The 22,875-nt window shown below is 43.6% G+C and overlaps 2 protein-coding genes across 5 annotated transcripts in view; one reads left to right on the top strand and one right to left on the bottom strand.

Moving 5' to 3' along the window:
* Positions 1-15,138, bottom strand: part of Xpo5 (exportin 5) — a 43,006-nt gene extending 27,868 nt beyond the window's left edge. Inside the window, exons 1-9 of the mRNA XM_059243962.1 lie at positions 14,903-15,138; positions 13,215-13,336; positions 12,310-12,382; positions 9,433-9,570; positions 9,091-9,273; positions 4,363-4,389; positions 3,618-3,803; positions 3,058-3,134; positions 321-420 (exon numbers count right to left, since the gene is read on the bottom strand). Coding sequence (XP_059099945.1) covers positions 321-420; positions 3,058-3,134; positions 3,618-3,803; positions 4,363-4,389; positions 9,091-9,273; positions 9,433-9,570; positions 12,310-12,382; positions 13,215-13,336; positions 14,903-15,007 — 1,011 coding nt within the window. The 5' untranslated portion in view covers positions 15,008-15,138. The remainder of the gene's footprint in view (positions 1-320; positions 421-3,057; positions 3,135-3,617; positions 3,804-4,362; positions 4,390-9,090; positions 9,274-9,432; positions 9,571-12,309; positions 12,383-13,214; positions 13,337-14,902) is intronic.
* Positions 15,139-15,244: 106 nt separating this feature from the next.
* The window catches only part of Polh (DNA polymerase eta), a 36,419-nt gene continuing 28,788 nt past the window's right edge, over positions 15,245-22,875 (top strand). The window contains exons 1-3 of one of the 4 annotated variants that reach the window (XM_059281515.1): positions 15,245-15,520; positions 20,726-20,868; positions 21,645-21,779. In XM_059281515.1, coding sequence (XP_059137498.1) covers positions 20,732-20,868; positions 21,645-21,779 — 272 coding nt within the window. In that variant the 5' untranslated portion in view covers positions 15,245-15,520; positions 20,726-20,731. Of the gene's footprint in view, positions 15,521-20,725; positions 20,869-21,644; positions 21,780-22,875 lie in introns of those variants that run through there. The other 3 variants (XM_059281517.1, XM_059281516.1, XM_059281518.1) reach the window with 3 other exon arrangements.

The following is a 22,875-nucleotide window of genomic DNA, read 5'->3' as shown; positions in this document are numbered from 1 at the left end:
AAACACAACATCAAAAGACCCACCACCACCAATCCATGCACACATGCCCACCTTTTTACTGAAGATGATTTGCTCTATGAATCATAGGAACCCTGGCAGAGCAATGCTCATCAACTAATGTCAAGGAAGTGGCAAAGTGATTCCCTGATTTCTAAGGAAAGGAACCCCAGGCAGCCCCATGCTCTCCAGAGCACACTTCCCTAATTTCTAAGGAAAGGAACCCCAGGCAGCCCCATGCTCTCCAGAGCACACTTCCCTGATTTCTAAGGGAAGGAACCCCAGGCAGCCAGCCCCATGCTCTCCAGAGCACACTTGCTCACCAGCAGTGCAGACAGCAGATTGCCCAGTGCGCATAACACCTGACAAAGTCTCTTCAGGAAGAGGTAGTGCTTTTCTACTAAGCCTCCTCCGTCAGCAGTCCTGTTGGAGGAGGAGAATTGTGTGGTTAGTCACACGGCAACAGAGGCAATGAGTCCCCCAGTAGACCTTCTACTGCTGTGCCTTCACCAACACAATCTCAGTGTCTACCAAAGCCAAAGCCAACCACAGGCCACCCTCGGCGGCAGAGGTGGACCTTTGTGAATCCAAGCCAGCCTGGCTCACATACTGAGCAGACAGCCAAGGCTATACAGAGAGACCGTCTCAAAAAACAAGCAAACAAACCAACCAGCTGGCATGGTGGCACTTGCCTTTGATCCCAGCCCACTGAGAGCCTGGCTTGATCTACATAGCTAGTTCCAGATCAGCCAGGGAGACACAGTGAGACTCTGTTTCAAACAAACAATAAACCAAAATGACTAAACCCCACAATGAAAGATTGATGTAGGATACGGTTTCAATGCAATCTCTTGCCTCATCATTAAACACTCTGACTCTGGACATGAGAAAAGTCCTTACGACTTTGGGACAACTTGAGTTGTGGGACTGAAATGGACAGGACATCCACCCAGAAGCAGCAGCACAGAAACACCGGCCGAGACCCAGGGAGGTCTTGCAGAGATTCTTCGCACTGGGAGACAGGGTATTAATGTAACAATTTCTTATATCAGGGACCAAAAAAGGATAGAATAAAAGTATTTTGTCTTCAGTCAGCCAGATGGCGTAGCAGGTAGTGGCACTTGCCACCAAGCCCAAAGATTTGAGCTCAATTCCTGGAACCTATGGGGGAGAGGACAAAATTGGCTCCCAAAAATTGTCCTCTGACCAAATACATACAGTGATGTGTGCCTATGTATACTTCCAAGCAAATAAAAATAGATAAATAAAATTAAAAAAATATTTTGGGCAAGCATGGTGTTGTACACCTCTAACCTTAGCAGAGATAGGCATGTTTCAAGATTCAAGGTCAGCCTGGTCTATGTACTGAGTTCCAGGACAGCCAGAACTATACAATGAGACCCTGTCTCAAAAAAAAAAAAACCAAAAAAACAAAAAAACAAAACAAAACAAAAAAACCCAAAGCAAATAAAAATTGTCTCACTTTCCTAAATTACTGAGTTTAGGTCTATAATTCACCAGAATCCAATAGCTCTTCAAAAACAGTAACAACAACAACAACAACAACAACAACAACAAAACCATAACAAAACAAATTACATCTTAATTTTTTGGTGGTGAAAATTAGCCTGAGACAAATAAGATTATTCACACTAACAGCAGTGAGTAACAACTCATGTGAATTACAGAAGTAACTGAGACCTGGAGGCAGGGCAGGATGAGAAGATGGGTCTCAGGGAAAACCAGAATCTGGAAGGCTGCAGAAAGACAGCATGGCGTGAGGGCTTCCTTGCAGGCTCTGCAGCCTTCCTGCATACTTTGAATCATAAAGCTTTCCTAACTGTGGGTGGGTGTGGTGGGTACCAACTGAGGGAATGCATATAGGACACCTCTGTGAGGATATCAACGTTGCCACAGATTTAAGAAATGGACCTTAGGAGCAGTAACCACAGTGAGAGACAAAGATATGTTATTCAGGTAACAGGATTCCTTACAAACAGATGAATTCTTCTTAAGAAAGCAAGCCAGAGTTAAATGTCATATTAGAATGGATAGTAAGAGATCACAAGTAACACATTTTCTTTCTTACACTCCTTTTCATACTTATCTTTGGGACTCAGATAAAAGCATCAAAAAGAGGGTGGGCCAAGACAGATGGTTCATATCCTCATTCATTCATATTCTGTCTGTCTGTCTATCTGTTTGTCTCTCTGTCTCTCTCTCTCTCTCACACACACACAAAATGTAAAAACAAAAACGAAACTGAAGGCTGGAAAAAACATACTGTAGGAGGAGGATCTGGGAGGACAGGGAGGAGAGGAAACTGTGGTCAGAATATATTCTCTAAAAAACCTATTGTCGCCGGGCGGTGGTGGCACACGCCTTAAATCCCAGCACTTGGGAGGCAGAGCCAGGCGGATCTCTGTGAGTTCGAGGCCAGCCTGGTCTACAGAGCGAGTTCCAGAAAAAGGCACAAAGCTACACAGAGAAACCCTGTCTCAAAAAACCAAAAAAAAATCAAAAAACAAAACAAAAAACCTATTGTCAATAAAAATCAAAATTATTAAAAAATAAAACTACTGTAGGACTAGGTGGGCTATCAATGATACTTCAGTGTTTCCTCAGCATGTACAAAGCTTGGCATTCAATCTTTTGCACCAAAATAAGCAAAAAAACAAAACAAAACAAAACCACCTAAACTAAGGGCTGGGGGATAACACCAACAGTTCCTGTCTCTGTATGAGGACCAGAGTTCGCTCTCCAGTACCTCTCTCCAGTACCTCTGTAGAAGCTAGATGTGTGCCTGTAACCCTGGTGCAGGGGACTGAAAATAAGCAGCCTTGGGAGCACACTGGCCAGCTGGTCTAGCCAGTGAGTTCCAGGTTCAGTGAAACTCTGGCTCAAAAACACAAAGAGCACAGCAATAAAGGAAGACACTGATATCGACCTCCGACCTCCACACAAATCAACATCTATATACACACTATACATAAAATAAAATGAAAACAAAACAACAAAAAACATCAAAACCCCACAACATATTGAAAGGCAAAGACTCACTGTGCAGCAGAGAGAATATAATGCATAGCAACATCTCCAAATAAGATCATCAAGGGTTTCCGGTCATCCAACTTGCCCTGGACCCAATTTTAGGAAAACATGGTCATACATACTAACTATAGTACAAAAAAACCCACAAAAAACAAAACAAGAACAAAAACCCCTCATAGTATACCACTAAATGACATCACAGTAAGCTTTAAACTTAAATGCTACTTTAATTAAATATAAAAGTGATAAGAATCATAGCTATTTCATGGACCCACTAGCCTAAATGCTCAAAGGATGAAATCCCCAACCCTCTAAACACAGTGAGACACACAGCTGAACTGGCTTTAATACATGGTGGTTTAAATGAGCATGTACTGTCAGCTGGGGTATCTGAACACTTGGTCCCAGTGGTGGGACCCGTAGGAGGTACAGTCTTGCTGTAGAAGGGAGTGGGAAGGGGGGGTCCTTCAGAGCATTAGCCTTCCCCTGTTGCCATGGTAGACTCTCATCCTTGTGGAACCATAGGCCAAAATAAACCATTTTGTCCACTAATACAAGTGTTCACTCACCTTCCTGCTGACTGCAATGAGCAGACACTCGGCGGCTCCCAACTGCAGCTCCTCCTCATTGAGAAGCAGGCACAGTGTCTCCAGCAGTTTACAGTTTTCCGCCACGATATGATTCAGAGTCACCCAGTCAATGTAGCCTGCTAAAGTATTCAGTGCTGCGATGCTTACCCGACAGCTGGCTTTAGCCTGTGTGGAAACACTTGATTATGAGGCACTGAATGACAATTTAAAGTTCTGAAAGAAAAATGATTTAAAAAAACTGTTTTCCCATAATAATTACTGACAGGGAGCTCAAACTTCTTTCTGATAACACAACCATTTCTGAGCATTCTCAGCATTGATCAATAAGAATATATTGGCGAGGGGGCTGGAGAGATGGCTCAGAGGTTAAGAGCACTGGCTGTTCTTCCAGAGGTTCTGAGTTCAATTCCCAGCAACCACATGGTGGCTCACAACCATCTATAGTGAGATCTGGTGCCCTCTTCTGGCATACAGGCAGAACACTGTATACATAATAAATAAATCTTTAAAAATAAAATTAAAAAAAAAAAAAGAATATATTGGCGAGTATGGCCATTTCATCTTCCTTCAGGAAGTCCCATATGTCACTGTACCTCCCACTATCGCTAAGCAAGGAAAGAAAAGACACCCACGGCTGGGGCCAGCAGAAGGCTGCGGCCATTAGGCACACCTACCCATACCTGAGGCTTTAAGAAGTGTCCTTCCAACTCCACAGTGTTCTTACCTCTGCCTCCTTAGAAGCCTCTGCCTTCTGGAAGAAAAGCATAAAGAACCCGAGGGTTTAATGAGGAAAAGGCACGTGATCACTTCCTACTCTCTAATAAAGGGCCTGAAAGGATGAGGGTTTACATAGATCCAACTTTTTTGGTTTGTTTTCAGACAAGGTCTTGCTATACAGCTCTGGTGTGCATGGAACTCACTATGTACCCCAGGCTAACCTCAACCTGATGGTATCTCCTGCCTCATCCTGAGATGAGATGTGTGATCAACTTTTAACACTGGCAATCAAGAGACTGACCAAAGAACAGGGTAAAGAAAGAAAACTAAGTTTGGAACCACCTATGTTTAACTACAGGATCATGCATCATGCATGCCACAGTAGTAAATAAGTCATGGCTGCTCTGCATAAATGTGTACAAATACAGCTGGTTTTTATCCTATGTATCAAGTTCTAGGACAGCCAGCTGACATAGTAAGAATGTTTCAAATGCCTAAACTCCTGAAGGCAAAGGAGAAACAAAAACAAGCGAAAAGTCATGACGTTCTGTAGTACTTGAAGGCCATCACTACTAGAGTCCTAAAGGATGTAAGCAATGGCAGCTAGGTCCGGCTTCTACCTTTCACTACAACAATCCTCCACAAGCCCTGCAGCCAGTGCAGGCCAGGGGATGGGAGCCAATGAGCAAGCCTCTTTCCTCATCTTCTTGTATGATTTCATACTCTCCTTAACTGGGATTGTGAAGGAACACAAATTAGGGCAGGAACTATGAGTGACACAGAAATTCAAAATGTAGTGCCAGGTGGGTGACTGTCTATGATCTCAGCATCTGGAAGGTGGGAGCAGTAGGGAGACATGTTTGAAGCCAACCCTGGAATATATGAGACCAAAGGTGACCTCTTGGTGTGTTCTGATCCTTGGAAGGGCAGCCGGGTTAACAGACTGAGAAAATGGGGCACAGAGTGAAAGAAGGAGACTCTCAAGTATTTATTTCTGATTTATGTGCAAGCCATCACCAAACTGACTTGCTTTAGCACATACTCTGATGAGTGCAATTAATATGTAGAAACCAACAGACTGCATTAATGATAGCTATCAACAGGGAAAAAGTTTTCTAAGCAGAGAAAATGTAATTTTTTTTTAAAGAAAAATGAGAAAGAATCCCAAGAGGATGAGCGGATACAAGGAATTAATACCCAGAAATTTTTTCTTTCTTGTTGTTTTTTGAGATAGGGTCTCTCTATGTAGCTCTGACTGGCCAGCAACTATATGGACCAGGCTAGCCTCAAACAGAGATCTGTCTGCCTCTGCATCCCAAGTGCTGGAAAATAAAGACATGTGGCACATTTTCTAAAATCCACTCACTTATAATTTGTGGTATGTGTCCAGGCACAGAACTGATGGGGAGATCAAAGGATAACAAGAAAATGTTTTGTTTTCTCCCTCTACCAAGTGGGTCTCAGGATGAGACTTAGGCTGTGAGGCTTGGCAGTAAGGACCCTTACCCACTGTCACACTTTGCTGGCTTAGAAAATAATTTTTCATCACATAGTGTTGTGAAGCTTTTCTCAGACCTTACTGTATGAAGTGTAGCTCTCCAAGTGCTAACTATTCTGTGTTTGGAACTATTTTTGAGGCAGGGTAAGTCTCATTTACTGGACTCTGGCCTTGAACTCTATCTAGCAGAAGAGAATATTCTGATTTTTTTCCCTGACCACTTAAATGTTGGGATGACAGGTGTGAACCACCACACCCAGCATTTAAAAGTTTAAAAGTAGCTGGGCATGGTAGTGCATGCCTTCAGTCCCAGCTCTTGGAAGGCAGAGGCAGGCAGATCTCTGAGTTCGAGGCCAACCTGGTCTATAGAATAAGTTCCAGGACAGTCAGGGATGCATAGAGACGCCTCCCCCCAAAACATGTAAATACTGCTGAGGTCCAAAAACTTTGATCTAGAATTCTTTCAAGAATTAAGGAATATCATCATTAATTTACTGTTAATAGACTATAAAAATATGTGTCCTCTGCTACTGTTTCTGGGATTACCATTTCATAATTGGTTACTACAGCTAGCACAGTGGAGACCCTGGCAGCAAAAGTAGCTACCACAGTTAATTAATCTTTCATTCTATTGGGCATGATAAATTTAATTCAATAGTTATATACACACACATTGCAAGCCCAGAGCCACTTTGAGATCTTTGGCAGCAGTTAACTCTGCAGCTCACATTCGATTGAGCCTGTATGATAATGAGTATTCAGAGATGGGTAATGCCTAGGGGTGCTCACCAACCTAAGACAGAGTGCCTGTGTGGCCTGGGCAAGTGTCTTCATGATGGGTAAGGTGACCTGCTGATGTCCCATGCAACCTAAGTCAGAAGCTCATTTACTAGTAAAAGGGGGACCTGTAGGGCCCTGGCCCCCATTTTGGATAACTGTTGCCTTGCTTGCTGACCTTGACCTTGATATCCTCCCTATGCTAATTCCCTCCCAGGTTTCACCCTCTTGAATGCTTAAGGGAAGTTCCTTGTCTATGTATCCTGCATAATGGGCGTTAACAGCTTAGATGCAAGATTGTAAAACATCTGTAGTGAACTTCTGCCCTCCAGGGTTTTCCCATTGTGCTGTAAGCCTGTATTCAAGACCTCCTCCTTCCTTAAAGAAAAAAAAAAAAAAAAAAAAGTGACAACCAAAAAAAAAAAAAAAAAAAAGCAGAACACTTTATACATAATAAATAAATATTTAAAAAAAAAATGTGTCCTAACCTAATCTGTCAAACCTGCTTCTATTTCCTCCATGAAGCTAATCCATCTTAAAGAAAGGGATTGCATTTCCTAAGGAAAACAGATTCTGATTTTTGTTTTGTTTTAAGACAGTCTCCTCAAATATGTAGCTGGGAGTGAACTTGAACATCTTTTTTTGGTAGGGCACATGTGGTATATATGTGTGTGTGTGTGTGTGTGTGTGTGTGTGTGTGTGTGTGTGTGTGTGTATACAGATACACATGCATGTGTTTGAGTGATATACAGGCTGTATAAGGTCAATATCACGTGTCTTCTATTGCTCTCCTCCTTACTGTTTCTGAGATAGGGTTTCTCACTGAAGCCAGAGCTCACCAGCTGGCTAGCCTGATCATCTAGCAAGCTCTGAGGATCCAGCTCTGTCCATTGCTCAGTCCTAGGATTACAGACACCCCATAACTCGGGTCCACATGCTTGTATGGCAAGAACTTTACTCACTGAACCATCTCCCCAGTTATTCCCCCCCATTGAGTTTTTATTTTATTAATATTTTGGTTTTTTGAGACAGGGTCTCACTATGTAGTTCTGGCTGTCTTCTCCTGGAACTCACTATGAAAACCACACTGGCTCAGCCTCACAGAGATCTTCCTGCTTCTGCCTCCAAAGTGCTGGGATAAAAGCATGAACTACCATGCCCAGCTAACTTTTTCTTTTTAGAAGATTTTTATTTTCATTCCTGTAAATGTGTGTGCCTGCATGAGTATATGCCATGTCTGTAAGGGTGTCAGTGGGGGCCAGAGATGGTGTCTGGTCCTCTGGAGACGGAACTACAGTTATGAGCTGCCATGTGGGTACCAGAAACCAAACACAGGTCCTCAACACTCTTTACTGATGAGCCAGCTCTCAAACTCCAGGATTAACTTTCAAATACCTTCTTCTGAGAAATGGCTTCTAAAAATGATAAAGGAGAGAAAGAGAGTGTCTGTTTTCTGTAGAAGAAAAACCCTCTAAGAACAGAATACCGCATCACGCAGTGACGATTAATACACACTGCAACTGACCCACTGCAAAAGGAACCAGGACCAAAAGAACACCCTGATTTATCCGGACTTTACTGACCTATCCACGGTCTAGACGGGTTCTGCTGTTGTCTCACTAATTTACATGTGTGAGGATTTTGCCGGCAATATGTCGGTGCACCAAGTGTGTGTCTGGTTCTTGAGGAAGCCAGAAGAGGGTGTCAGAGCTTCTGGGACTAGATTTATAGATGACTGTGAGATGCCCTGTGGGTGCTAGGAACCAAATCCCATCTACAGTTTTAATAACAAATATTAACCTGCAGTTTTATGCTTCTTAGTTTTTGTAGACAAAAATCTCAATATGTACCCTAGTTAACCTGAAACTCATTAGTATACCAGGCTGGCTTGGAACTTGGGAGATCTGCTTGCCTCTGCCTTCCCTGTGATGGAATAAAGGAGTGTGCCACCACACCTGGCTCTTAGGCTATTTTAAAGGAATGGAATGATTTTATTTTGAAAGGAATTTACATATAAACTCAATGAGCTGAATATTTGAGAAAATGGTTTAATTTCTTTCCTGACATTTCTCAGAAATGTTGCTCTAAAGATGGCATTACCTTCTGCTAAACCAGACACTCTCATTTCCCCCTGGAAAGTCATTTTCACAAAAACAACAAACAAAACATTCCAAAACAAAAAATATTCAGGTCAAATACAGGACCTTTGCTGTACCCAGCGGCATAGGTCTGTAATCCCAGCTACTCAGGAGGCTAAGACAAGAAGGACCACAAGTTCATAGCCTGCTTGGATGCCGAGTGGGATCAAGGATATCCCTGGCAACTTAGCAAGAATTTCACTCAAAACAAAAACCAAGAGTGTGCTGAAGGAATAGCTTCATAGCAAAGTGCTTGCTTAGAATATAAGCAGGGTATAATTTCCAGCTTCGAAAGACAGAACTGTGAGGAGGAAATACATACCACTTGCTGGTACTTGTTTACATTTTCCTGAAGTGTGAGGAGCAGAAAACTGAAGATTCTTTCCATGTTCTGTGTTAATGTTTGCTGAATATCCCTTCTTCTTTGAGTAGGGAGTGTCTGAAAGGTCACTACATCCTCTGCCAATCGCAAAAGGATGAACATCACTAATTCCCTCTGCGTTTCCTAGGCCAACAGAAATAAGCTAGTTAAACAAAAGCACTTTATTATGTACATATGCCAACAGATGACCTGCTACTGATAAACTGTGAACACTACTGCAAGCAAACCCTTTCGTCTGTTCTACCCATAAGCACACACAGCCAGCACGCATGCGCTCCATACCCCTTGTCTGGAGAGAGTGTCCAGCTCCATTAGCATGTCAGGCCAGTGCTGTGGCCATTCTCGCTTGATCATTTCTACCACAATCCTAGACAGAACATCTTTAATGTGGTTCTCCTCCTCCAGAATACTCAATGTCCCCTGGGGGAAAAAAAGAGAGAGAGAGAGAGATTCTGGAGACTGTAAGACTGAATTCTATGCATAAAAACTAGGCTATAAAAACACAGAACCCTTGGCCTTGGAATGTAACCCAGTTGGCTGGAGTCCTGGCTTTGATCCCAACAGGACATAAACTGAGTGTGGAGGTACACACCTGTAATCTCATACATGGGAAGTGGAGGCTGGAGGATCAGAAGACAACTTTTGAGTCATCCTCAGAGCCAGTGACATGTCTCAATAGGTACACAGTGCTTCCTGTGTAAGCCTGGTGTCTTGGGTTCAACTCAAGTAACTCACGCTAGGAGGAGAGAGCTGACTTCTCAAAGTTGCCCTCTGACCTTCGTCAATGTCTGGGCTCTGTCTATGCTTGAGTGTGTGTGTACACACAATGACAGAATAAGTAAGTGTCATTCTCTACTATGTATCAAGTTTGTGCCCAGCCTGAGCCACACAAAACCATGCCTCAAGAAAAGGGGTGAGGTGTGTTTCAGGAGATGGCTCAGTGAGTAAAGGTTCTTGTCTCCAAGGCTGACCAGCTCAGTTCCAATCCCAGAAACCATGGTGGAAGCAGAGAACCAATTCCCTCAAGTTATCCTCTGCTCTTCCAACACACGCCACAGTACTCATGCCACACCCAGCCCTCCACATAAATGAATGGAATAGAAAAAAATGTTACAGACAATACTAATCATCAGGCCTCCTTTGAACCTAAACCTGTTCTCCATGTATGAATCACTTGTCCTGCATTCTCACTGATCATTGTTCCCACTTAAAACATAAATGAAGGTTTCAACAGCTAATACATGCGGTCACAGAGCCAGGAAAACACGGCTGCTCTTATTCACAAACTAAAGAGGCTTTCATATTGCTTCATGTTTATGAAGACCATAGTGGAATACAGAAATAAGGTCTGCACTGGGAAACTGGTAGACTGGGAGGGCAACGAGGAACACTATCGCACCAGTAGTTCTAATATTAAAAGAGAAAGATAAACTATCACTGTCTCCCAAGAATTTAAACTTTAAAACTGATAATCCATCACTGCCAATCTCTGTAGGACTAATGAATTACAAGTCTTAACTAGCTAAACTAATCATAATTTTGCAAAACATATTTTTTCCTATAAAAAGGCCAGGTTGGTAGTGCTTGCCCATAATTCCAGTACACAGGAGTGTCAGAAATTCAAGTTTATTCTCAGCTGCATAGCAAGACTGAAGCTGCCCTGGGCTTCATGAGAATCTGTCTCAAAAGACACCCCCACCAAATATGTGGGTATCCCCCTTTTCATATTTTTCATATTCTTTGTTATGGAGAAGAGAAAAAAAAAAAAAACCAGACGGGCATGGTGGCTGATGCCTACAGTCCCAGCACGCAGGAGGCTGAAGGCAGGACGACTCCTATAATGTGGAGGCCAGGATGGGCTACAATTACGTCAGTCCTAGCTCAAAAAAAGGAGGGCAGGCCCGACACAGGGGCATGCACCTTGAATCCCAGCACTCAGGAGGCAAGGGAAAGAGAACAGTTTGAGACCACTCAGAACTACATAGTGAGACTGACTAAATAACTAAAAAGGCCATCAACTTATAGCATGCTTGAAGTCTTGTTCATGAGTGAAACAAATCCACTCTGTATGATTTTCATCACACGTATCACAGTAGTTAAGGTTAAATAAAAAAGAAAAAAAGATTCAAAGTGTTGCAATCATCTAATTTACATCTAAGAATCTTACTTACTTACTTACTTATTTTGAGTCAGGGTCTCTCTATGTAGCCTTCACTGTCCTGGCACTCACTATGTACACCAGTCTGGCCTTGAACTCAAGAGATCTGGCCACTTCTGCCTCCCACGTGCTGGGATCAAAGATGTGTGACAAGACTTTCAGCTACATCTAAGAATCCTATTCATGCCAGGCAGTGGTGGCACACACCGTTAATCCCAGCGCTTGGGAGGTAGAGGCAGCCAACCAGCCTGGTCTACAGAGTGAGCTCTAGTACAGGCTCCAAACCTACACAGAGAAACTGTCTTGAAAACAAACAAACAAAAACAATCATATTCATTCATTTGCTGAGAATCTTTAATCTCCTCTGGTCTGTCTTTAATGTCATACTGACTTATGTGGAAGTGCTGTGGAATAACCCTCTTGTACACTTTAAAGATTTGTCACTCGAACTGGTTTACTAAAACGCTGATTGGCCAGTAGCCTGGTAGGAAGTATAGGCGGGGCAACCAAACTAAGGATGATGGGAAGGAGAAGGGCAGAGTCAAAGGGTCACCACCCAGACACAGAGGCAGCAGATGAATGTGCTAATAAAGGTACCGTCACGTGGCAGAGCGTAAATAAGGAATATGGGTTAACTTAAAAATGTAAGAGCTAGCCGGGCGGTGGTGGCACACGCCTTTAATCCCAGCACTTGGGAGGCAGAGGCAGGAGGATCTCTGTGAGTTCAAGGCCAGCCTGGGCTACAAAGTGAGTTCCAGGAAAGGCACAAAACTACACAGAGAAACCCTGTCTTCAAAAAAAAAAAAAAAAAAAAAAAAAAAAAGTAAGAGCTAGTTAGTAACAAGCCTAAGCTTTCAGCCAAGCATTTATAATTCATATTTAGCCTCTGAGTTGGTTATTTGGGACTGGGTGGTCAAGACAGGAGAGTCAGTTTACATGGAAGCCATGAATTTTTACACAGATGTCTAGGAACACAAATCTCCCAATAACCCTTTGCTCACATTTGCCATCAGCTCCATGACACTGTTCTTCAGATAAACCTTCTCCAATCGAGACATGCTGTTCCATCGAAACCTGACCACCAAAACAAAATCAACAAAACCATATCAGAACTTTCTTCTTCATAAGAGAATATTTGTTTCCAGCTTTACATTTTTACATTTTCTTTCATTGAGAAAGTATATTTGCTGCCAGGCGGTAGTGGAGCACGCCCTTAATCCCCTCACTTGAGGCAGACAGGCTGATCTCTGTGAGTTCAAGGCCAGCCTGGTCTACAGAGTGAGTTCCAGGACAACCAGGGCTACACAGAGAAACCCTATCGTAAGAAACAAACAAACAAAAATTTCTACTTTCGATTCTGTACTTACTCTTCAGAGAATGAAGAAAAAAATCCACATTAAACCAGACAACAGAGATTCTTAAGAAGCTTCATATATGCCTTTGTGCATTAATTAACATTTATACAGTATTATTGTCACAAATCAGCTTTTCTCCTTGATTTTGTTGATAGCCCAAAGGCAAATGTCCATCTAGCCATCAACAATACCGATGCTTTTCAAGGAAAAAAAAAAAAGCTTTTCTGTTTCTTTTTTAAAATTTGTTTTCTTGATACAAAGTTTCACTCTGTAGCCCACTGTACTGAAACTATGTAGCCTTGTGGGCCTGAATCTGTGGCAATCTTGCTGCTTCAGTTTCTCAGTGCTCTAAGCATTGCAATGAGCGCCACCATGCCTGGCTTGCTGACTGCACAGCATGTGCAACATGCCTTACATGGACGACTTAACTGGATAAAAGTAACCGCGGGAGTTCTGGCCTCTCCCAGTCACTGGAAAAGCACCTGTGTAGGTCATGAAAGGATTAAAGACTTGCTCTCTTCAGCAAACTGCAGTGGCCAAGAGCTCCTTACTTGACAACATGTTCCAGGATCTGAAGGCCAAAATGTCTGACAACGGCAATCTGTGTTATTTCAGCCAACCTCAAGCCACACGGGACACAGATAGGGCACTTCTCTTTAAACTCTTCACAAAACTGAAAGAAGAAAAGTTAATTATTTCCATGGGGAAACATGAGAAAATGGAGACTGAAAATCCTAAGAAAATTTCAACCTTAGCTGATGGTGTCCGTGTTACTGGGAACTGAACCTTTCGTGTACTAGGCAAACACACTACCACTAAACTATATCCTCAGCTTTCTCTCTCTTTTTGGTGTACGTACGTTAATGTATTCACGTATGTGCACATGCATGTAGCTGGGAAAGCAAATGAACGCCAGAGACTAAAGCTGAATGCCTTTCTCCAGGCTGTTCTGAGAACCTGGAACTCATGATTTGGCTAGACTGGCTGGCCATCCAACTCAGGGATCTGCTGGTCTCTTCCACAGCCATGTCTGGATGATAGCACCCAGCCATAAACAAGCACTTCACCGCTAAGCCATCTGTTTATTTACTGGGAAAGGGTCTCCCTAAGTTGCTCAGGCGGGTCTTTAACTTTTGAATGTTCTGCCTTAGTCTCTTGAGTAGCAGGAGACTGTGCCACTAGGCCTGTCTTTTTAGCTATATTTTTAAGCTGCAAAATCTAGATTAGTGCTACTGATATGATCCACTTTGACAGTAGTCATGTTAATACTAAAAAGAAAGTGGACCTAAAAGTGTGAAAAGAAAGTTAGAGATATACCCACTAGAGGTGGAATGTCAACCCCTAGAGTTAGCTTTAAAAAATATGGGTGGCAGGGAGAGACAGTAAACAAGCAAATCTGTGTATCATCTGAGTTTCTGTCACAGGCCTATTCAGGATCACTGTAGTGCCTATGTAAAACTCTTCACAATAAAAAAACAAAACAAAACAAAACACCACAGTTGTTTGATTCCAAACCTTGTACCACATATCTCTGTATGTTGGTGCTCACTTTAATGGGGAAGACTCTCTGTTGCAGGTATTAGTGTTCCCAAATAGCAAAACTTGAGCTAGACCTTGGGGCATAGCACCTGGGACTCAAGAGAACTACTTCCAGGAAACCAAAGTGCCTTTGTGAAAATGCAAAGCCAGTGGTAAAGCTCATCTTAGCGCAAAAATAGCCAAAGAATATCTCACTCCTATTAACATGAGAGGAGTGTTACAAATCAGCCAGAGATGCCCAAGACTCAAAAGAGAGACATGTAAGGGATACTCGCACAAGTCTGGAATGGATCAGCAGGGAAGAATAAAGGGCACTGGGGGAAGAATTTGCACGTGCGCTTCCAGATCACCAGGCAATGTGTGGCTAGCCGGGGTGTCAAAAGGAGCGCAGCCTCCGGTGATCGTGGTGTGGTAAGAGTGAAAAGAAGTGAGGAGTGGGCAGAAAGGCCACTGAGAAGTGGCTAGAGAATACGCAGCAGTTAGCGACCCTCGAGTTCAAGGCAAAGACAGGCGCGCAAGCAAGAGAAGACCCAAGTGGGAAGAGGTGAGGAGGGCCACACGACAAGAAGGCACTGTCCCCACTGGGAGTGGGAGGTCCAAGGGCCGCAGAGGCGGGAGACAAAATGAGCTTGGAAAGGCCGTAGGGGAAGCCTGGGATAGGGGTCTCGGGGCAGGCCCTGGGCGCCAGGACCCCAGCTACCTTGAGGGCTTCCAGCCGGTAGCGCTGGGTGGAGCTGGGGTCCATCATGACCGTCACGGCTTTCACTAGCTCCTCGCACAGCGCGTTCACTTGCTCCATCTCCATGGCTAGAGCCGAGAACACCACCGCCGTCCCGGGAGCACGAGGCACACAGGGCACCCCTGGCGGGGCCACACGTTGATACCAGGCCGCGGCGGGCTGGGGGGGGGGGGGTGGGGAGCGGGAGGAGGAGCGTGAACCCCAAGAGGCTGGAGCTGGGAAGAACCCAGCGCTGCGCAGGCGCTGGGCCCGGCACTGCGCATGCGCGCGCGGAAGTGGCGGCTCCTTGAGCGGGCCGCGCTTGGCCGGGCGGGGCGGAGGACGGAAGTTCCGCGATGCGCAGGCGCGTCAACCGTCCCTCGCTGGGCGCCTGTCTGGGCTTGCTGTGGGGACTGCTCGGCGGGATCCTCGGAATCCCGGCTCGGTTCTCCGTCGTCGCGGGCAGTCCGTCTCTCTCGGAATTGGCCTGCTCCTGGGGAGGCGACGACATTGTCCAGACGCCGTCCTGTTCCCTGCAGGGACTCGGCCCGGAGCCCGCAGCATCGCGCTGGACAGTTTTGACAGGTGTTGGTCGCCGCGGTAAGAACATTAAAACGCCGTTCGGAATCGCTGTGTCGGGGTACTTCCGTTGCCTTGGCTATTAGTGTTACTTGGAGTAACTGGGGGTACACGGGGCCGACATGGAAACATGCTTCCGGGGAGAGAAGGCCCTGAAATTGTCTCTTGTAGGGTCATTTTCTTGTGACTTAAACCTTCCTCTTCACCGGTACATATTTTCTTGTGCGTGTTACTACACGACCCGCTCCGAATGTGTTTTGTACAGAATGGGATAAACCGAAATGTTTTAAAACGCATCCCACTACGCCTTTGGCAGACTGAGGCAGTAGGATTGCTTCGGGTTTGAGGACAGCCTGGGCTACAGTGTGAGTTGAGACCCTGCTTCAGAGAAAAAGAAAGAGAGAGACAGAGACAGAGACAGCCAAACCCAAATTAACATAATCGGGAGCAAAGTTTTGGCGTCTTGATTTTACACCGATACATATATTAAATACAAAAAGAACACATAAATTGAAAGGCTTAACAACTTCATTATCTGTTATCCTGCGTATGTTTTATGAGTTTTTTTTTTTCTTTTTAGTAAATGTTTCCTGCCCTTAAATCACAGCTTCTTGTTTTACCTCTGATATTTATATCGAATATGGTACTTCCCTGTATTGATTGTGACAACGCATTTGCCGTTTTCTGGCTTTGTGTGTTCCAATATTACAGAAAATCCTCTTCAAAACAAAGGGATGCCTGACTTACGGATTTTAACCTAAGATCACCTTGTTTTAGGTGAGTGATTTGTAAGGAGTTAATGCCTTGAGCGTTCAGATTTTTATTTATTTTCTTTACACTAGTACTGCAGCTTTGTAGTTGGTGCTTGGCACTGTTTTCACGGTGAATGTTGTTTTAAAAAAATTTAAGTTACAGTTAGGTGGTCACTCATCTGTATAACCTGTTTCTTATATTCAAATCATGAATATCCTGTGCTTCTGTGAATTCTGTATTATTTATGATAGGCCGGGTATGCAAAGCTGCTGCATAGTGGGAATGTCTTGAGAACCCTTAAAAATCATGATGCCATGACAGAGGTGGCATGTACTTGTAATCTCAGCATTTAGCAGGAGGATCAAGAAGTTCTAGGTCATTTGTGGCGACAGAGCAAGTTTTTAGGCCAATTTGGGCTACACGACATTCTGTCTTTTAAAAATAAATAAATAAAGGGGGAAATAAGTAAAAGAACCACTCCTCAAAACAAAAAAGAAATTTTGCAAATAGAAAATCACTGAACACCACAAAGTAGTTGTTGCAGGTAGGATCTATTGAAAGTTGCTTATTATTGAAAATTTGCAGAGAAACAGGGCATTTATGTAGTATTCGATTATTCTCTTCATTTGTGTGTGTGTGTGTGTGTGTGTGTGTGTGTGTGTGTTCTTCTTGAAACAAAGTTCTTTCCATGTAGCTCAGGCTGGCCTTGAACTTAAAATCTTCTTGCCTTAGCCTGTTGAGTGCTGGAATTACAGAAGTGTGCCACCATTCTCTATATCCAAATGTTTTTATAAAGTATTTCAAAGTAAACAGTTTGCATGATGACAGTTGTGGTGGCAGCTGTTCTTTAGTCCCAGCAGAGGCAAGTGGATCTCTGTGACTTTGAAGCCAGCCTGGTCTACAGAGTGAATTACAGGTAGCCAGAGCTACCCTGCCTATATATATATTCCTTCCAAATTCACAGAAAGATTGATTCCAGGATATTCTTCCTGCAGTCTGCAGGATACCCAGTCTACAGATGCTTGGGTCTCTTACGTAAAATGTCATATGTAGTATTTGCATATGACCTATGCCATTGTACACACACACACACACACACACACACACACACACACACAGAGGCACTTGCTAAGGTTCAAAGTTGTGGTCTTGAGAATGCTAGGAAAGAGCTCTAACATTGAGTAATACACCCCAGTCTCTCCCAGATACTTCTAATCATAATACCTAGCACAATATTAGTATTATATAAATAGATATACTATATCTTTTAGAGAATGATGAGAAGTGTCTGTATACTCTTTTCCTGCATGTTTTCAATCTGAGGTTGATTGATATGCAACATTTTCTTTTTCTCCTAAATTTATGATTGGGATCTATCTATCAACTAGATTACCCTTTGGTTCTCTCCTCCTAGTGTACATCATCGGTTTTTGGTCTGTGCAGTTTAAATTTTCAATTTCCCATAAATAATACTTTCACAGAAACACAGGATATTCATGATTTGAATATAAGAAACAGGTTATACAGATGATGCTGAGTCCATTGTTAGGCACTGTGGTGATTTGAGTGACAGTGACACACACACATACACCCCAATATGTTTGAATGCTGGGTCCTTAGTGAAACCGTTTGGAAAGAATTAGAGGTGTGCCCTTGTTAGTGGAGCTGGGTCACTGCGGGTGGGCTTTGAGGTTTCAAAAGCCCACACTAGGCCCGGTCTCTTCTCTCTGCTTGCAGACCAGGATGTAAAGCTCTCAGCTACTGCTTCAACCCCATGCATGCCTGCTTCCCACCATGATGATCATGGACTAATGCTCTAAACTATAACCAAGCACCCAACTAAATGCTCTCTCTCTCTCTCTCTCTCTCTCTCTTTTTAATTGCTCATTTTATTTTTAATTATGGGGATGGTGTTCTAAAGAGAACATCAGATCTCTAGGAGCTGGAGTTATAGGTAGTTTGGAGCCACCTGGTGTGGATGCTGGGACCCAAACTCAGGTCCTCTGTAAGAGTACTACACCTTTTTTTTTTTAATGTCAAATGCTGTTTATTGAAGGAGGGAAGAGGTCTTTTTTTATTTTATAATTTAATTTAATTTTACATATCAGCCACGGATTCCCTTGTTCTCCCGCCTCCCGCCCCCCCCCACCTTCCCCCCAGCCCACCCCCCATTCCCATCTCCTCCAGGGCAAAGACTCCCCTGAGGATTGAGTTCAACCTGGTAGATTCAGTCCAGGATAAGTGAGACAGTTGATTAGCTTGATCTGTTTGGGAGGCATCCAGGTAGTGGTCCTGCACTCAGTGCATGAGTTGGCTGTTTGAAACCTGGGGCTTATACAGGGACACTTGGCTCAGCCTAGGAGGAGGTCTTGAATGCAGGCTTACAGCACAATGGGAAAAATGGGAAAACCCTGGAGGGCAGAAGTTCACTACTGATGTTTTACAATCTTGCATCTAAGCTGTTAATGCCCAATATGCAGGATACACAGACAAGGAATTTCCCTTAAGCATTCAGGAGGGTGAAACCTGGGAGGGAATTAGCATAGGGAGGATATCAAGGTCAAGGTTAGCAAGCAAGGCAACAGTTACCCAAAATGGAGGCCAGGGCCCTACAGGTCCCCGTTTTACTAAAAAATGAGCTTCTGACTTAGGTTGCATGGGATGTCAGCAGGTCACCTTACCCATCATGGAGACACCTGCCCAGGCCACACAGGCGCTCTGCTTAGGTTGGTGAGTGTCCCCCAGGAATTACCCGTCTCTGAATACTAATTATCATACAGGCTCAATCATGTGTGAGCTGCAGAGTTAACTGCTGCCAAAGATCTCAAAGTGGCTCTGGCTTGTAATCTATGTGTTTGACACAGGAAAGACCAACAGAAGTCCTAACCCGCCCATAGCCAGTAGGCTAAAGGCAATTGAGCCATTCCCTTCTTTAATGAGCCTTACTGCAAATTGGAGTCCTTGTAAGATGGTATCCCAAAAGCAAGTGGAACTTGAGTTAATAAATTTAGAATTTTCAAAGCCAATTGAAATGTGTATAACTATTGAATTAAATTTATCATGCCCAATAGAATGAAAGATTACTAATTGTGGTAGCTACTTTTGCTGCCAGGGTCTCCACTGTGCTAGCTGTAGTAAGCAATTATGAAATGGTAATCTCAGAAACAGTAGCATCAGTATCCGCCACTGCTATAACAGCAACAATGGCAGCAGCAATGTCAAATTCTCTTCTGGAGCGTGTGGACATCCACTGGCATGGATACAACTCCAGGAACACGAACCGCCAAGGCTCATTTTTCTTGATCCCAGCACGACTTAAGCTGGCAGCCCTGCAAAAGAACAACTAAGAACCATAAAGAAAAAACAGGCAGCTCATGAGGAGCAGAGCTAATGGTCTCATAATGGCTACATTCAGGCTCATAAATTTTAAGGTATCTTCAAAGGGGGCTAAATGAATTTCAGGAGGCCAATAAATGTTGCACAGAGCCACTCCTGAAAAGTAGGTACTACACCAGCTTGAAGCAGATTGTGAAAATGAAAAGGCCTAGCAGGCATGCTACTGTTAACAAATGGAGGTCATGACCTTCAGGGTTATCCTTAATCTCCAATGTGTCTGGGTGACATGTTCTCAAACATACTTAAAAAAGCAGTTACCATACATTACCTTCTGGAGAATCCAACCACATGGCTACAGTTCCTAGGCTTACATTAATGCTTGCCAAAGCTGGCCATATTGGGCTCTCAATTCTCATTGGCATCAGAAGGGGAGAGTTTTTCACGAAAGGCCCAATAGGTCTCTGCCATGTTGGGCTTCAGCGAAATGCTCTCTTTTTTAAGAGTTGCTTGGATCGTGATGTCCCTTCAAAGCAACAGAACAGTGACAGGCAACTTTTGGCTATTTGTGTATCAGGTGTACTGATGCATGCTTGTAATCCCATCACTTGGGCAGTAGAGGCAGGAGGATCAGGAGTTCAAATGGAGTCTGTTTCTAAAGTTTTTGTTGTTGTTGTTGTTGTTTGTTTTTTGAGACAGGGTTTCTCCGTGTAGCTTTGCGCCTTTCCTGGATCTCGCTCTGTAGACCAGCCTGGCCTCGAACTCACAAAGATCTGCCTGCCTCTGCCTCCCGAGTGCTGGGATTAAAGGCGTTCGCCAGCTCTAAAGTTTTAAATATGTATTACCTTCATAAAATTGTACTAGTTTATTCTTGTGTCAACAGTAGATGAAAATGGCTTTTGTTTTTAGTTTCCATGCTCCTATTCTTATTGTGGCTCATCCATTAGATGTAGAAATATAGTTGTTATTGTTGTTTTGAGACAAGGTCTCACTGTGTAGACCTGAAAGATCTGCCTGCCTCTGCCTCCTGAGTGCTGACGTCAAAGATGTATACTCACCACACATGGTAGAAATACAACGGGGGTCTTTTGGTTTTGTGTTTTAGATTAAGTATTTTTCTGTTTATAAAATGTCTTCCAGGAATAAATGGCTGCTGGACAAGATCGAGTGGTTGCTCTTGTAGATATGGATTGTTTCTTTGTCCAAGTGGAACAGCGGCAAAACCCTCATTTGAGGAATAAGCCTTGTGCAGTTGTACAGTACAAAACATGGAAAGGTGGTGGGTATGTATCATTGAGAGTGTCGTGTGTGTGTGTGTGTGTGTGTGTGTGTGTGTGTGTGTGTGTGTGTGTCTGTCTGTCTGTCTCTGTCTCATGGGGGGCGGATATTGAGGGTCTTCCTCAATTGCTCTCTCTGTTTTGAGAGCCTCTTACTGAACCCCAAGCTCACGGATTCAGCTTAGGTCAGCTGGCCAGCAAGCTCCCCGGATCTTCCTGTTTCTGCCCCCACAGATAGGGTTAAAGGCATGCACTGCTGCACCCAGCTGTTTCTGTGGGTCCTGGCGACTCCCAGCTCAGCTCGGCTTGCCATGCCAGGCACTTCACTGACTGAGCCATCTCCTCAACCCCTCCGAGTCTTTAACAAAATTTTTTTGTGTTTGAATGTTTTGTCCATATAGATGTCTGTGTGCCACCTGCATACAGTATCCACAGAGGTCAAAATAAGGTGTCAGATCCCCTAGGACTGGAGTTACTGACCGGTGGTTGTAAACCACCATGTGGGTGCAGGAATCAACCCTGGGTGAAAAGAGCAGCTAATGCTCTTAACCCTTAACCATCACCCCAGACCCCACTGAGACTTCAGTCTGTGGAAACTCAATGGTTCTGTTCTAGGTCTTTTTTGAAATTTCTGAACTGCTGTGTCTGGGATTGAATAATAGCATTTGTCATCACAGATTTCTAATTTTATGTGTTTATAGCCTACTTCTGTTAAAAGTTTGTTATTGTTTGAAATCATGTAATATTTTTGATTTTGTTTCCTTTTCTCCCCCTAACTTTAGAATTATTGCAGTGAGTTATGAAGCTCGTGCATTTGGGGTTACTAGAAACATGTGGGCAGATGATGCTAAGAAGTTGTGTCCGGATCTTCTACTGGCACAAGTTCGTGAGTCCCGTGGAAAAGCCAACCTCACCAAGTAAGCAAAAAAAGAACATATGTAAAGGAACATAGAGGACTTAGGAAGTGTTTTGTGGGATGGGGTGTGGCCAGTGGTAGAGTGGTTACTTAGTTACTTAGCATGGTTACATTAGATCCTAGGTTTAATATCAAGGGCTACTTTAAAAAAAAAAAAGCTACAGGTGATAAGTTACTGTAGCTTGTTGCTCCTTGCAGTGTACTCAATAAACTTGTTGAAACAAGTATGAAAATGTTTTTGGTTTTTTGAGATAGGGTTTCTCTGTGTAGTTTTTGGTGCCTGTCCTGGATCTCACTCTATAGCCCAGGCTGGCCTCGAACTCACAGAGATCCACCTGGCTCTGCCTCCTGAGTGCTGGCATTAAAGGTGTGCGCCACTGCCTCCTGGCCAAAATGTTTTTCTGTCAGCATCCTGTGTCTATGAGTTAAATATTTTATGTGTGCTTCAGTAACAGTTTTATTATTGCTTTTAAGTTCTTGCCTTAAGGAACCACTTATTATCTTCCTTGTTTAAAAATCAGTTGTTATGGGGAAATGAAAACTAGCTCAATAGTTAAGAGGAGGTTCTGCTCTTGGAGAGATCTGAGGGTTTTTTTTGCATTTCTGCAACTTTATTTAACATTCAGTGGGTTCGTTCTCATCCACATTGACTGTAGATTATTTTTTTTTTTTTTGGTTTTTCGAGACAGGGTTTCTCTGTGTAGCTTTGCGCCTTTCCTGGAACTCACTTGGTAGCCCAGACTGGCCTCGAACTCACAGAGATCCGCCTGGCTCTGCCTCCCGAGTGCTGGGATTAAAGGCGTGCGCCACCACTGCCCGGCGACTGTAGATTTTTGAGTATGGTAACAGGCACATACGTCACTAATGTGTAGAGCTTATTTGGTGAGTCCTCATCTTCTTTACATTTTTTTGGACAAACGTACACGAATATGATATGGAGCATTCTCTTGGCCCAGACAGCTTTATTTATTGAGCCTGGTATCAGTGTGTACATCTGGAATCCCCATCCCCTTCATGGCAAATTTCTGAATTTCTTAAGTGCCTGAGGGGCATGCTTCTTGAAGAACACTCCATGAATGCCCTTGTGAATGTTGATG

Source organism: Peromyscus eremicus, chromosome 16_21 (assembly GCF_949786415.1).
Source record: "Peromyscus eremicus chromosome 16_21, PerEre_H2_v1, whole genome shotgun sequence".
In the NCBI taxonomy this organism is placed as follows: Eukaryota; Metazoa; Chordata; class Mammalia; order Rodentia; family Cricetidae; genus Peromyscus; species Peromyscus eremicus.
This window is presented reverse-complemented; position numbering and strand designations above follow the sequence as displayed.